This window comes from Chelmon rostratus, chromosome 12 (assembly GCF_017976325.1).
Source record: "Chelmon rostratus isolate fCheRos1 chromosome 12, fCheRos1.pri, whole genome shotgun sequence".
Taxonomy (NCBI): Eukaryota; Metazoa; Chordata; class Actinopteri; order Chaetodontiformes; family Chaetodontidae; genus Chelmon; species Chelmon rostratus.
In genome coordinates, this window is record NC_055669.1 from 3,600,438 (window position 1) to 3,615,400 (window position 14,963).

The 14,963-nt window shown below is 40.3% G+C and overlaps 1 protein-coding gene across 1 annotated transcript; it reads left to right on the top strand.

The window, feature by feature from the left end:
• Window positions 1-910: 910 nt before the first annotated feature.
• On the top strand, window positions 911-13,256 carry LOC121614452 (myosin-7-like). The gene is made up of 38 exons (XM_041948318.1): window positions 911-1,028; window positions 1,489-1,697; window positions 1,800-1,943; window positions 2,035-2,191; window positions 2,289-2,316; window positions 2,402-2,510; window positions 2,659-2,751; window positions 2,830-2,893; window positions 2,981-3,079; window positions 3,189-3,292; window positions 3,388-3,526; window positions 3,642-3,760; window positions 3,848-3,997; window positions 4,086-4,256; window positions 4,382-4,691; window positions 4,919-4,998; window positions 5,111-5,316; window positions 7,006-7,129; window positions 7,426-7,562; window positions 7,735-7,990; window positions 8,089-8,331; window positions 8,425-8,601; window positions 8,688-8,833; window positions 8,920-9,010; window positions 9,128-9,517; window positions 9,630-9,756; window positions 9,828-9,946; window positions 10,032-10,228; window positions 10,320-10,503; window positions 10,629-10,794; window positions 10,879-11,003; window positions 11,099-11,407; window positions 11,493-11,696; window positions 11,785-12,081; window positions 12,203-12,307; window positions 12,481-12,576; window positions 12,675-12,809; window positions 13,132-13,256. The coding sequence occupies exons 2-38, from the start codon at window positions 1,497-1,499 to the stop codon at window positions 13,150-13,152; spliced, it is 5,823 nt and encodes a 1,940-aa protein (XP_041804252.1). The 5' UTR covers window positions 911-1,028; window positions 1,489-1,496; the 3' UTR covers window positions 13,153-13,256.
• Window positions 13,257-14,963: the final 1,707 nt, after the last annotated feature.

Here is a 14,963-nt window from a genome sequence, read left to right on the forward strand (position 1 = left end):
CCCTGACCTTAGCTCTCACTCAGCAACAGCTGCAACACTTTATTGTTTTAGCAGAGGCTGTAGAAATGCATTCATTACCCTTCACATGACTGACCTTTGCTGATTCTTTTTGATTAGGAATCTCAACAAGTCCAGAGCCGCTCTTAAAGCACAATGTTTGAAGAACAAATATGTCTTATTACTGTAAGTCATTAATCTTGCTTGTCCATTCCCCCTCTGTTTAGGATAGAGTAGACACTGAATTGATTAATGCTAAATCATGGAATAGAAAGGTAATATTGTTGTTACTCAGTTTTGCTCTCACTTTTTGTTTTCATATATAAATGTGAATCTAATACAATACAGATACAGTAGTTTGGACTCCTTCCATGTTTGAAATTTTCCATCTTTTCAGTTCTGGTTATCAAAAATTGAAGCTGCTAGATAATTAAAGAATATTATCCACCAAGGATCATCTCACCCACATCAAAATACTGTAAGGCCATAAAAGGTTCATATTACTTGCCACCAGTTCATTATATCCATCATCAACATAAGACAGGGGTTAAAAAGGTACAGTAACTAATTAAAATTAAACATGTAAATGCCCTTTAAAATGTTGAAATACCAATTTATGTTGTTAAAAGTAACCAAACAACAATAAACAAAGCTAAACATTGAAACTATTAAAATCACATTCATCAGATCTAATTGAAGCAACTCAGCAGCTGGCAAAAAATATATGTAAAATGACCAGTTGCGATTTAAATGAAGAAAATGAGTCACTTGATATCAAGCTTGTCCCTGATCACCACCTCTTGCCCTCCCCTTTCTTTGTACCATGCACCGTCCTCGCCTTGTTTGTCACAAGGTGAAAGCAACAAATAGCAGCAGTATATTCTGCCCAATTATGAGAACGCTTTTTGATGTGCAACCTTTCTCCAAAAATTCATCCCATATTTGGTGGATAAACAGCCTTTATTAATGGAGGGAGGGCTGCTGTCAGCTACAGAGCTCAACACTTCACTTGATTAAAGGTGGAGCGTGAGGTAAGCAAGACTCAGTACTATGGAACAGAAATGTGACAAATGTGTTGACTTAGCCGTAACAGGTTTTGGGGTCAAGTTTAGTGATATGCTTCACATGTACAGCATGTTTTTTACAATGAAATAATGTTTTGCTTTGTTGCTGGGTTTGAACAGCACAGACCTTGACTCACCCTAGTCTTGTTTGAACTCCAAACCCACCCTCGGTAAAAGCCACTTTTGATCTGAATCTGAAAAGTCTTAAATCACAACTATAACATCCTCAACTTAAGTCAGGACTGAGAGTAAATATATGCTTTTTGTGTACAGTTTTTGCACATGGTTAATAGATCAAGGGCAATTGCAAAATACTGCCATTGCACTATCTACCTTGTCATTGTTGCACATGTGGTAACCTGATGGCTAATGTACTCGAATGCAAGACAAGTTTTGACACAAGCCCTGTTTTGTGAATCTGTAACAGGTTTAAAAATGGGTGATGCTGCCATGAAAGAGTTTGGGGCTGCTGCTTCTTATCTGAGAAAATCAGATAAGGAGCGTCTGGAAGCTCAAACTCGTCCCTTCGACATGAAGAAGGAGTGCTTTGTTCCTGACCCAGAGGTTGAGTACGTCAAAGCTTCCATTACCAGTCGCGATGGTGACAAAGTCACTGTTAACACTGAATTTGGAAAGGTAGATACATTTTAGGTTCTGCAGGAGATCACATATTTCTACATCAGCATTTGGTCAGGTTTTGGTCAGTGTGACCATAAAATGTATCATTTTCTTTTGCAGAGTGTGACAGTGAAGGAGAGTGATATCCATCCTCAAAATCCTCCAAAGTTTGATAAAATTGAGGACATGGCGATGTTTACCTTCCTCCATGAGCCCGCCGTGTTGTTTAACCTCAAAGAGCGTTATGCAGCATGGATGATCTATGTAAGACAACTGCCTAATTGGTACATTTCCTCATTCCTCATGAGAGACCTCATCATCTCAACCCACTATCCTCTATCCCTCATTATGGCAGACCTACTCTGGGCTGTTCTGTGTGACCGTCAACCCCTACAAGTGGCTGCCAGTCTACAACCAAGAAGTGGTTGTTGCCTATAGAGGAAAGAAGAGAAGTGAAGCTCCTCCTCATATCTTCTCCATCTCTGACAATGCCTACCAGTACATGCTGTCAGGTGAATTATCTACTTTAGCTTTCATCTTGTTTAAATATTCAATTATGATGACATTGCATTTTTTACCGATAATTTGAAAAATCTCTCACGTTGACAGACAGAGAAAACCAGTCAATCCTTATCACGTAAGTCACACAGCCAACAAAAACCTCTTCAGTAGTTATGGGTCATAGATCTTGGCCTAAAACTTTCTGTCTCTGTTCAACTCAGTGGAGAATCCGGTGCTGGAAAGACTGTCAACACCAAGCGTGTCATTCAGTACTTTGCCAGCATTGCGGCTGTCCCAAGTGGGAAGAAAGATCCAGCTGCTGAAAAGAAGGTCTGTGTTACAGAATATATTTCTGAATATTTCACAAAGTATCACTTGTGAAGCGCAATTACACTAAAAGATCATTTCTAAAAGGTTTTTTTGAGTTTTACATACTTGGCACTGAGCCTGAAGTTATGTCTTTGTTCAACAAATTCAGGGTACCCTGGAGGACCAAATCATTCAGGCTAACCCTGCTCTGGAGGCCTTTGGGAATGCCAAGACCATCAGGAATGACAACTCTTCCAGATTTGTGAGTGCGGTACTGCAAATAGCAATTTGTAAATTGAGTGAATAAACTGGACTATAAGAAGTGTTTTCATGCTCTCAGGGTAAATTTATCCGCATTCACTTCGATAACCGAGGAAAGCTGGCGTCTGCTGATATTGAAACTTGTAAGTAACATGGTTTATGTGACAAATTTGAAGGTATCACCTCGGAACTCATCAATATAGGACAATGACAACTGATTTCTCCAACAGATCTTTTGGAGAAGTCACGTGTGACCTACCAGCTCAAAGCTGAGAGGGACTACCACATTTTCTACCAGATCCTGTCTCAGGCAAAGCCTGAACTTCTGGGTATATATCTGATTTCTGCAAATCTCAAGATCCGTCAACAATGATAATTACTTCTGTATTTAAACACAGTGAGATATTTCATAGCAAATGTTTTCCATTCCCTCTTTAGAAATGTTGCTTATCACCAACAACCCCTATGACTACGCCTTCATCTCCCAAGGAGAGACAACAGTAACATCCATCAATGATTCTGAAGAGCTGATGGCCACTGATGTGAGCCAAATCCTCAAATCCCAGTCAAAAATGAACTTGGAATCAACTTTTACAATGCCAGAAATGCATTTTTGATCATGCATTATCATTTTCAGGAAGCATTCGATGTGCTGGGCTTCACTCAAGAGGAGAAGAATGGCATTTACAAGTTGACCGGTGCCATCATGCATCATGGCAACATGAAGTTTAAGCAGAAGCAGCGAGAGGAGCAGGCAGAGGCTGATGGCACTGAGGGTAAGAGGGTTTTGGAAAAGAAACTAGAGACAGAGACAGACAGAGATAAAAGACTGATGAAAACATTAAAAGGTAGTGATGACCTTGATGAATTAACACCAAAACTTCTCAACAGTTGCTGACAAAGTAGCTTATCTGATGGGCCTGAACTCTGCTGACCTCATCAAAGGTCTCTGTCACCCAAGAGTCAAAGTCGGAAATGAGTGGGTCACCAAGGGACAAAATGTCGCTCAGGTAATGAGTTGTAGGGAACCTTTGGAGGATAGTTTGATATACAGAAAGTTCAGTTTTAAAGATATTTCTAATAATCTTCGTCCCAAGGTGTACTATGCTGTTGGCGCACTGTCTAAGTCAGTGTACGAGAAGATGTTTCTATGGATGGTGGTAAGAATAAACCACTCCCTGGACACCAAGCAACCCCGCCAGTATTTCATTGGTGTGCTGGACATCGCTGGATTTGAGATCTTTGATGTGAGTTTGAAAAGAGCATGTAATCTATATGAAGTATTCTTTGGAGAAATTATTTAGCCTGATTGTACTGTGGACTATTTCATTACAGTTCAACACCTTTGAGCAGCTGTGCATCAACTTCACCAATGAAAAACTGCAACAGTTTTTCAACCACCACATGTTTGTGCTGGAGCAGGAAGAGTACAAGAAAGAGGGCATTGAGTGGACTTTCATTGATTTTGGTATGGACTTGCAGGCCTGTATTGACCTGATTGAAAAGGTGAGTTATGAAGTACCATAAACTACTGTATTAGGACATTGTCATTTAAATATGTTACTGCATTGTTCATTCCACTTTTAAAAACTGCCATGACATTTGTCTTTATACCGTAATGATTTCGACAGCCCTTGGGTATCATGTCCATCCTTGAAGAAGAGTGCATGTTTCCCAAAGCCTCTGATGCCACCTTTAAGGCTAAGCTCTATGACAACCATCTGGGGAAATCAAACAACTTCCAGAAGCCTAGAATTGTCAAAGGAAAACCAGAGGCCCATTTTGCCCTGATGCACTACGCTGGAACTGTTGATTATAATATCAACAACTGGCTGGTGAAGAACAAGGATCCTCTGAATGAGACCGTTGTAGGACTATATCAAAAATCTACTCTGAAGCTGCTCGCAACTCTCTTTGCAAATTATGCTGGAGCAGATTCAGGTTTGTATTTAAAAGGGAACAAGCATCTGAGTTTAAAAATATTTATCAATCTATCATGTGGAAGATTGAAATGAGGAATGAAGAAGTTTTGAATATAAATGCAAAACTTCAAAGGAACCACTCTTCATTTACTTTTTTGTGTGTCACTTGTGCTGTTTAGAATAATCTAAAAACATATCTTCGATATATTTTGATTTTGAAAGTCTAATGATAAATATTATATTTAGTTCAAGAGACTGGTGGGAAGGGCAAAGGTGGTTCCAAGAAGAAAGGTTCATCCTTCCAAACTGTGTCAGCCTTGCACAGGGTAAGAGAAACACAGCATCCTCAACCATATGGCACTATATTGTTTATATTCATAAAGGTGTTGTTATTACAGCAACTGGCAATCAATTCTGTCCTCTCTGGTGCACTCACAGGAGAACCTGAACAAGCTGATGACCAACTTGAGGTCTACTCACCCCCATTTTGTACGCTGCATCATCCCCAATGAGACCAAGACTCCTGGGGCCATGGAGAATCCTCTGGTGATGCACCAGCTGCGCTGTAACGGTGTGCTGGAAGGCATCAGGATCTGCAGAAAGGGCTTCCCTAACAGGATCCTCTACGGAGATTTCAAACAGAGGTATCTGTCAGTTATACAGATGGGTGGCACATAAAGGAAAAAATATTAAGTCTCTTTGAAGGTGGACAACCAGAGCAGCTTCAAGGTGAACTGTCATAGATTCTCCAAGTTTCTGGCACTCTGCTGGAGGGATTAACACCATTCTAGTATAAGATATTCACACTCCACACACAAGTGTTTTGATGATGTGGTGAAGAGCACTGTCTAACAAGTTGCTCCAAAATCTCGAATAGATGTTAAAATGGATTGCTCTTTGGTGATTGTGAAGGTCACAACACATGATTGACATCATTTTTGTACTCATTAATCCATTCAGTGAATCTTTATGTCCTGTATGGATTACTTATGTTTCTCCACTGAACTTTTTTCTTTTCATTTGTCTACCATCAATGCATTTTACTATATTTTTAGTGATAGTTATTTCGCTGGGCATACACTATATTGCCAAAAGTATTCACTCACCCATCCAAATAATTGAAATCAGGTGTTCCAATCACTTCCATGGCCACAGGTGTATAAAATCAAACACCAAGGCATGCAGATTGTTTCTACAAACATTTGTGAAAGAATGGGTCACTCTCAGGAGCTCAGTGAATTCCAGCGTGGTACTGTGATAGTATGCCACCTGTCAACAAGTCCAGTCTTGAAATTTCCTCGCTCCGAAATATTCCACAGTCAACTGTCAGTGGTATTATAACAAAGTGGAAGCGATTGGGAACGACAGCAACCCAGCTATAAAGTGGCAGGCCACGTAAAATGACGGAGCGGGATCAGCGGATGCTGAGGCGCTTAGTGGGCAGAAGTCGCAAACTTCCTGCAGAGTCATTTGCTATACACCTCCAAACTTCATGCAGCCTTCAGATGGTTTAAGAACAGTGCTCTAGAGCTTCATGGAATGGGTTTCCATCCAAGCCATACATCACCAAGTTCAATGCAAAGCATTGGATGCAGTGGTGTCAAGCATGCAGCCACTGGACTCTGGACGTGCTCTCTGGAGTGCAAATCGTGCTTCACCATCTAGGGATCTGATGGACGAGTTTGGGTTTGGTGGTTTCCAGGAGAACGGTACTTGTCTGACTGCATTGTGCCAAGCGTTAAGTTTGGTGGAAGGGGGATTATGGTGTGGAGTTGTTTTTCAGGAGCTGGGCTTGGCCCCTTAGTTCCAGTGAAAGGAACTCTGAATGCTTCAGCATACCAAGAGATTTTGGACAATTCCATGCTCCCAACTTTGTGGGAACAGTTTGGGGATGGCCCCTTCCTGTTCCAACATGACTGTGAACTAGTGCATGAAGCAAGGTGCTTTAATACACGGATGAGAGAGTTTTGGTGTGGATGAACTTGACTGGCCTGTACCTCAACCTGATAGAACATCTTTGAAATGAATTAGAGTGGAGACTGAGAGCCAGGCCTTCTTGTCCAACATCAGTGTGTGACGGAAATGCGATTCTGGAAGAACGGTCAAACATTCCCAGAAACACACTCCTAAAACTTGTGGAAAGCCTTCCGAGAAGAGTTGAAGCTGTGACAGCTCCAAATGGTGGACCAACATCATACTAATCCCTATAGATTAAGAATGGGATGTGACATTGGCAGGTGATCCAATACTTTTGGAAAGCTAGTGTGTTTTGGGAATGATATTTCACAAAACCTGAAATTAAACTGAAATGATCTTTTATCATCATTACAAAGATACCGCATTTTGAACCCAAGTGCCATCCCTGAGGGACAATTCATCGATAACAAGAAAGCTTCAGAGAAACTGTTGGGTTCTCTGGATATTGACCACAACCAATACAAATTGGGCCACACTAAGGTAAGTGAATTGGTGAAATACATTCTGGCATATGTAGTATTAAGCATTTATATTTCTGCCTCAGTGTGATAAGGAACTGCGCAGTGACACTACATTTTAGGTCAATGTGGTTTTCCATTGAATACGGTTCTTAAAGTATGGACAAAAATTGGGCATCATTTGTTTCAGCTACTTCTACTTTCATTCACAATATTACTCTCTATGTGATAACACACAACGTACACACACACACACCCGCCTTCAATGTGGGCATCTTGTACATGCCACTGACGATCTCATCTGTATGCAAAAATCAGGTGTTCTTCAAAGCTGGGCTACTTGGTCTACTCGAGGAGATGCGAGATGACCGTTTAGCTCTAATCATCACAAGGATTCAGGCAAGGTCACGAGGTGTTCTGGCAAGAATTGAATTCCAGAAGATTGTTGAACGAAGGTATATGCACTAATAAATCCAATGCCTAAAGAGGAGAAAAGGATTCATTTCAATGAAATAACACGTACACCACAATAATGGGCTCATTATATAGCATGCCATTATTTAAATTGTCAAGGAAATAATTACTTGTATTGCTCTCCTCAATATTTTTATGAATGAATTTTCACAGGGATGCACTACTTGTGATCCAGTGGAACATCCGTGCCTTCATGGGGGTCAAGAATTGGCCCTGGATGAAGATGTATTTCAAGATTAAACCTCTGTTGAAGTCAGCAGAAACTGAGAAGGAGATGGCCAACATGAAAGAAGAGTTTGGCAAACTCAAAGAGGCTTTTGCAAAATCTGAAGCCCGCAGGAAGGAACTCGAAGAAAAAATGGTCACTCTTCTCCAAGAGAAAAATGACCTGCAGCTCCAAGTTCAATCTGTATGTTTAAACACTGATTCTTACAGCATTACAATTAATATCAACATCAAACCAGGACTACTTTTGCTATATGACATGCTTTATGGTTTTAATAACAGGAGCAAGATAATCTCTGTGATGCTGAAGAAAGATGTGAGGGCCTGATCAAGAGCAAGATTCAGCTGGAGGCAAAAATTAAAGAGCTGACAGAAAGACTGGAGGACGAGGAGGAGATGAATGCTGAACTAACTGCTAAGAAGAGGAAGCTGGAGGATGAGTGTTCAGAGCTGAAGAAAGACATTGATGACTTAGAGTTGACTCTGGCTAAAGTGGAGAAAGAAAAACATGCCACTGAGAACAAGGTACCACAAACAACAATCACTGTGAAATTACTCTGTGTGTCCCGAATTAACATTTATGTTGAAGTCCATTCTAAAAATTTCCACTGGCCACAGGTCAAGAACCTGACTGAGGAGATGGCTGCTTTGGAAGAAATCATCGCCAAGCTGACCAAGGAAAAGAAAGCCTTACAGGAAGCTCATCAGCAAACGCTGGATGATCTGCAGAGTGAAGAAGACAAAGTCAACACTCTGACCAAGGCCAAGGTTAAGCTGGAGCAGCAAGTGGATGATGTAAGAATTGACAAAATCAGGTGAATTTGTATAAAACAAATAATAAAGAGGTGAAAAAGAAAATTGTATAATATTTCTGCCCACAGCTTGAAGGATCCCTTGAGCAAGAGAAGAAAGTACGTATGGACCTTGAGAGAGCAAAGCGCAAGCTTGAGGGAGACCTGAAGTTAGCTCAAGAGAGTATCATGGACCTGGAAAATGACAAGCAGCAACTTGAAGAGAGGCTGAAAAAGTAACGTTAAAAGTGCATTAGCAAAAGCTCAAATGTACTTGAAATTGTGTGGTAGTTGGTACATTTTACATTTTTTTTATGCACAGGAAAGATTTTGAAATCAGCCAACTCAGTGGCAAAATAGAGGACGAACAAGCAATGAGTGCCCAGCTCCAGAAGAAACTGAAGGAGTTGCAGGTAATATTTAAAAGATAAAGAAAGTAAATTGGCTTGTCCAGTGATGTGACATCTGGTGATTCATTCATTTCAATTCATAGCCATTCAATGCAGAAATTCACTTTGATTTTGGTGTAGGCCCGCATTGAGGAGCTGGAGGAAGAGCTTGAAGCAGAGCGAGCTGCTCGAGCCAAGGTGGAGAAGCAGAGAGCAGACTTGTCCAGAGAGATGGAGGAGATCAGTGAGAGGCTGGAGGAGGCTGGCGGAGCAACAGCTGCCCAGATTGAGATGAACAAGAAGAGGGAGGCTGAGTTCCAGAAACTCCGCAGAGACCTTGAAGAGTCCACTCTGCAGCATGAAGCCACCACTGCCACACTGAGGAAGAAACAAGCTGACAGTGTTGCTGACCTGGGAGAGCAGATTGACAACCTGCAGAGAGTCAAGCAGAAACTGGAGAAGGAGAAGAGTGAGCTCAGACTGGAGCTGGATGATGTGATCTCCAATATGGAACATATTGTGAAAACAAAGGTAAATCACTTTTATCTGTTGTATGTTTCCATTAATATTTTACTTTGTTAGTTTAAGACGAAATTAATTTTAGAACAGTTTATGTGACACTGTTAATGCTCCTTGTTTTCAGAATAATTTGGAGAAAATGTGCAGGTCTCTGGAGGACCAGATGAATGAATATAAAACAAAGTCAGAAGAGGGACAGCGTACCATCAATGACTTCAGCATGCAGAAAGCAAAGCTTCAAACTGAGAATGGTAGGCATTTGACTTGAACGCTGTGCTTTGTTTGGGACGTTATGAAGTACTCATTCTATTCTTCAAATTAGGTGAACTTGCAAGGCAACTTGAGGAAAAGGATTCCCTTGTGTCTCAACTCACCAGAGGAAAACAATCCAACACTCAACAAATTGAAGACCTTAAAAGACAACTGGAAGAGGAAATAAAGGTAGCACACAAACAGCTGTGAGGCCTCATTTTGAACAGAATAAATGTTAGTGCATGAGAAGCATTAAGATATGCTTTCATTTCAGGCCAAGAATGCATTAGCCCATGCAGTGCAGTCTGCTCGCCATGACTGCGACCTGCTCAGGGAGCAGTATGAGGAGGAGCAGGAGGCAAAGGCTGAACTGCAGCGCGGCATGTCCAAGGCCAACTCTGAGGTGGCTCAGTGGAGAACTAAGTACGAAACTGATGCCATCCATAGAACTGAGGAACTGGAGGAGGCCAAGTGAGTAAAATATATTTTCATTCAAACTCATTCAACTCTAATTTAAAATCTTAAAAGAAACTAATTTATAATGAATTAAATCATAATCCAGGAAGAAGCTGGCTCAGCGTCTGCAGGAGGCTGAAGAGGCTGTTGAAGCAGTGAATGCTAAATGTTCCTCTCTGGAGAAGACCAAACACAGGCTGCAGAATGAGATTGAAGATCTCATGGTGGATGTGGAGAGGTCTAATGCTGCTGCTGCTGCTCTGGACAAGAAGCAAAGAAACTTTGACAAGGTTGAATAATTGAAATTATAACACATACTGTATGGCAATTTTTTGCCCTTTCAGATGAAGAATTAATATATAATGACCTGTAAACAGACATATTTCCTTGATCTAAAATGTGAACTGTCTCTCAGATTTTGGCAGAATGGAAACAGAGGTACGAGGAGTCTCAGACTGAGCTGGAGAGCTCTCAGAAGGAAGCCAGGTCACTGAGCACTGAGCTCTTCAAACTGAAGAATTCCTATGAAGAATCTCTGGAACATCTGGAGACCATGAAGAGAGAGAATAAGAATCTCCAGGGTAAGGGTGGCACCAGCTTACACCTCTATTGCAGAATTTACTCTTATGACTAAGACACTTACAATGTTACACTTTGTTTCTCAGAGGAAATATCTGACCTCACTGAACAAATTGGTGAGGGTGGAAAGAGTATTCATGAGCTTGAGAAGATTCGAAAACAGTTGGAACAAGAGAAGTCTGAGATACAAACAGCCCTGGAGGAAGCAGAGGTATGTTGAAAGTTGCAATGTTGGACTTCTTGATTTTTTTGGTAATTAGCAATAACAAGTCAAATATTTGATTTTCAACCTATATTTCTTGACAGGCCTCACTGGAGCACGAGGAAGGGAAGATTCTCAGAGTCCAGCTTGAATTCAACCAGGTTAAGGCTGATATTGAGCGCAAGCTGGCCGAGAAAGATGAAGAGATGGAGCAAGCGAAGAGAAACCAACAGCGAACTGTGGATACTCTTCAGAGCTCTCTTGAGGCTGAGACTCGCAGCAGGAATGAGGCCCTCCGTCTAAAGAAGAAAATGGAGGGAGACCTCAATGAGATGGAGATCCAGCTGAGCCAGGCCAACAGGCAGGCAGCTGAGGCCCAGAAACAACTTAAGGCTGTTCATTCACATCTAAAGGCATGTATTTTACTTTGAAAAGGACTCCCTGGACATATTGTGTTATCATTTTGCTTGCTTTACAATAAATATGGCACTCCTCCAGGATGCTCAGCTCCAGCTTGATGACTCTCTGCGAGCCAATGACGATTTGAAGGAAAACATTGCCATTGTTGAGAGACGCAACAACCTGCTTCAGGCTGAAGTGGAGGAGCTCAGGGCTGCTCTGGAGCAAACTGAGAGAAGTCGCAAACTTGCTGAGCAAGAGCTGATGGATGTTAGTGAGAGGGTGCAGCTGCTCCACTCACAGGTAAGATACATTATCAATACATTCTAACATGCTTGTTTTACATTCACTGTTTTCAAGTTCAAATTCTACTCTATTAATGTTAAACTAGAACACCAGCCTGATAAACCAAAAGAAGAAGCTGGAGGCTGATACATCCCAGCTTCAGACTGAAGTGGAGGAAGCAGTGCAGGAGTGCAGAAACGCAGAGGAAAAGGCCAAGAAGGCCATTACTGATGCTGCCATGATGGCAGAGGAGCTGAAGAAAGAGCAGGACACCAGCGCTCACCTGGAGCGCATGAAGAAGAACATGGAGCAAACCATCAAAGATCTGCAGCACCGTCTGGATGAAGCTGAACAGATCGCCATGAAGGGAGGCAAGAAGCAGCTGCAGAAGCTCGAGGCCAGGGTCAGTATAAGTTGGCTCTTTGGCTCCTTGCATCATTTAAACATGCAAAATAAGAAGTTGCTCTGTGTGATGTATAGAAGTATTGGCTGACTTTTTTGTCACTACATCCTTCATCCTGCAGGTCAGGGAACTTGAAAATGAGGTAGAAAATGAACAAAAAAAGGCCAGTGATGCTGTAAAAGGAGTACGAAAGTATGAAAGACGTATCAAGGAGCTTACCTATCAGGTAACTATTACCAAATCTGGCTGCATTTTTACACTGCTCATCTTGATAAGCTCAAATAATCAGATTTGGCCAAATAACCTTTGATCAAAGTCAAATTAAAAAATTTAATTATATTTAATTAAAAAATGTATTTTTAATTCATTTTTGTTTCATGTTGTTTTTGCATGATTTAGACAGAAGAAGACCGTAAAAATCTAGCACGTCTTCAAGATTTGGTGGACAAGCTGCAGCTAAAGGTTAAATCCTATAAGAGGTCTGCAGAGGAGTCTGTAAGTATCAGAAATTCAATTGGCAAACTTTGATCTCACCAGAGAAACTAATCATTGTCTAATCAGATATAATATATGGTGTTTCTGTTTCTGTACAGGAGGAACAGGCCAACAATAATCTTACCAAGTTACGTAAGCTTCAGCATGAACTTGATGAAGCTGAAGAGAGAGCTGACATTGCTGAGTCTCAGGTCAACAAGCTACGTGCCAAGAGCCGTGATGTGGGGTCAAAGGTCAGTGTCGACATACTGTGCATACATTAAAAAATGAGGAAATTCTCCTATAATTTCTTGTCTCCTCACACAGAAAGAAATTATACCTAGTCGTGCCAATTATCTTGTTCATACAGAATACTGCATAACAATGAGGTGCTGGTCTTCCACTGATTTATCAGTTGTCTTGTTGGAGGTTACTGGCTATTATTTTTACATTGAGAATGCTCCTCTGAGGGGTATAAAGGTCAAATAATAAGGGGATACTGGATCAATCCGTGATGACACAAGGGTTGAAAACACATCTGACTATTTATATTGTATTTTCTTTCTTTTGTTTCAGAAAGGACATGATGAAGAGTGAAGTTCCCTCTAAACTGATTGTTTCTGAGGCACGTGTTGCTTGTGTTACAGTGTCTCCCTAAATGTGTTTTTAGGTCAGTAGAATAAATTTATGTGCATCTGAAACAGCTTCTTGACTTTTCATTGACAAAGGCTCTGGTGGTTCATAATTACAGAGAACTTGACTTATTTCTTCAATGAATTAAACACATCAATACATTTTTAAAATAAATTGAGAAAAAAATGGTTACACTAATAAAAGGATAAAGAAGAAATAAAGAAATGAACAGTACAATTACATAAATAAAAGTCTAAAAATGTGTGTTGAATTGCCAAACGCATTTTTTACTGTTAATGAAGAATTGTATTTTAAGAAATGTTTTCTTCAGCAGCATGGTCTTTTTTTTTCCAATACACAAAATATGATGACACCACTCATGTATCTATAGGTTGGTTGAGAATCAAAGCAACTAATCAATGTCTTCTCATCTTTTCACCTGTTGTGATTTCATTGGACACCAAAAACCCAAAAGTAAAATCTGGGAGACCTGGAAATGATTTAGTTAAATAATTAGATTGTACCTTCGGAAAATTAAAGAGGCCATATTATGCTTATTTTCAGGTTCATGCTTGTATTTTAGTCGTCTACTAGAATAGCATGTAGCTTTAATGTTCAAAAATAAAAACACACATTATTTTTTCCATACTGCCCATTGCTGCAGAACTGCTTTCTTCTCTGTCTGAAACTCTCTGATGTAACCCCAGTGCTCTTCCCTCCCAAGAGGCAGTTGTACCACTGATTGCTCCCAGTCTGTGGGAGTCGCCACATCAGTTGTGCACCCAGTAAAACAGGCTAACTAACAAACAAAAAAAGGTACAACATTCACATTTTTTAAATTTGAATTTCAGTCACTGACAGCCGATATCGAGCAACAGAGAGAGAACACCAGAGAAATTGACTGCTTGCTCATAACATTACCTTCCACATCTTCATTTAACAATGGCAGACAGCGAGGTGGGCGAGGTGGTCACCTAGGCAGAGGATGGAAGATGGAAGGTGGTGCTGTTTTACATAGTGACGTAGACAAGAGATAGAAGAAAGCTGGACAACAGGCATTATGGCAAGGCATATGCAGGACTTTTACTCTCTTATTCATTTGATGTTGCAAAAGTCACTCAGCATCATGATCACTCATACAATCTGCTTTAGTTTGGTAAAGAGGTACATGTTGTTGGTAAATGAGTCTTGTTAAAAAAAACAAACAATTAACCCTTACTTACTGATAATACCTACTGTACTCTTTTAATACTGAAAATATTCCACAGCTGGTCAACAATTAGTAAGGTGTTCTTTTCCTTGGAGCATTTCCTTCAAGCATTACAATTTATTTTTTGCAACATGCAAATTCAAAATAAACACAAATACAGCATTTCTCTAAATTAATATCAGTGAACTGAATACGTTTTTTTGGGGGAAACGATATTAAATACATTTCAAGTTTCTGGATTTGAATCAGATAAATGGCAAAGGTATTTTGACAAAATGTTTTAATTTCTAGTTCACTATCTTTATAAATCACCAGTTCAGAATCCACCACTGCACAGGGCACAGTGTATTTTTAGTTTGCAGTAGCCCTTGTGAACTAATGATGCATGAAATATTTCATTGTTGGATTATGCAAGGGAGTTTCAACTGAAAAATAACCATCTACCCATTAAAAAATGTTTTAATTACTAATGTTGGACATCATAGAATATTGGGCATCATCCATTGGTGACCAAACCTTTGCTTTTTACATATTTATATGTAACACTCTGTGTGACTATAGACTA

Bases quoted from the DNA above. Each gene is read 5' to 3' on its own strand.
- LOC121614452 (XM_041948318.1), top strand. From the start codon at position 1,497: ATGGGTGATGCTGCCATGAAAGAGTTTGGGGCTGCTGCTTCTTATCTG. The intron at 1,698-1,799 runs GTAGATACATTT...TTTCTTTTGCAG, and splicing joins TTAACACTGAATTTGGAAAG to AGTGTGACAGTGAAGGAGAG. The intron at 7,991-8,088 runs GTATGTTTAAAC...TTTTAATAACAG, and splicing joins TGCAGCTCCAAGTTCAATCT to GAGCAAGATAATCTCTGTGA.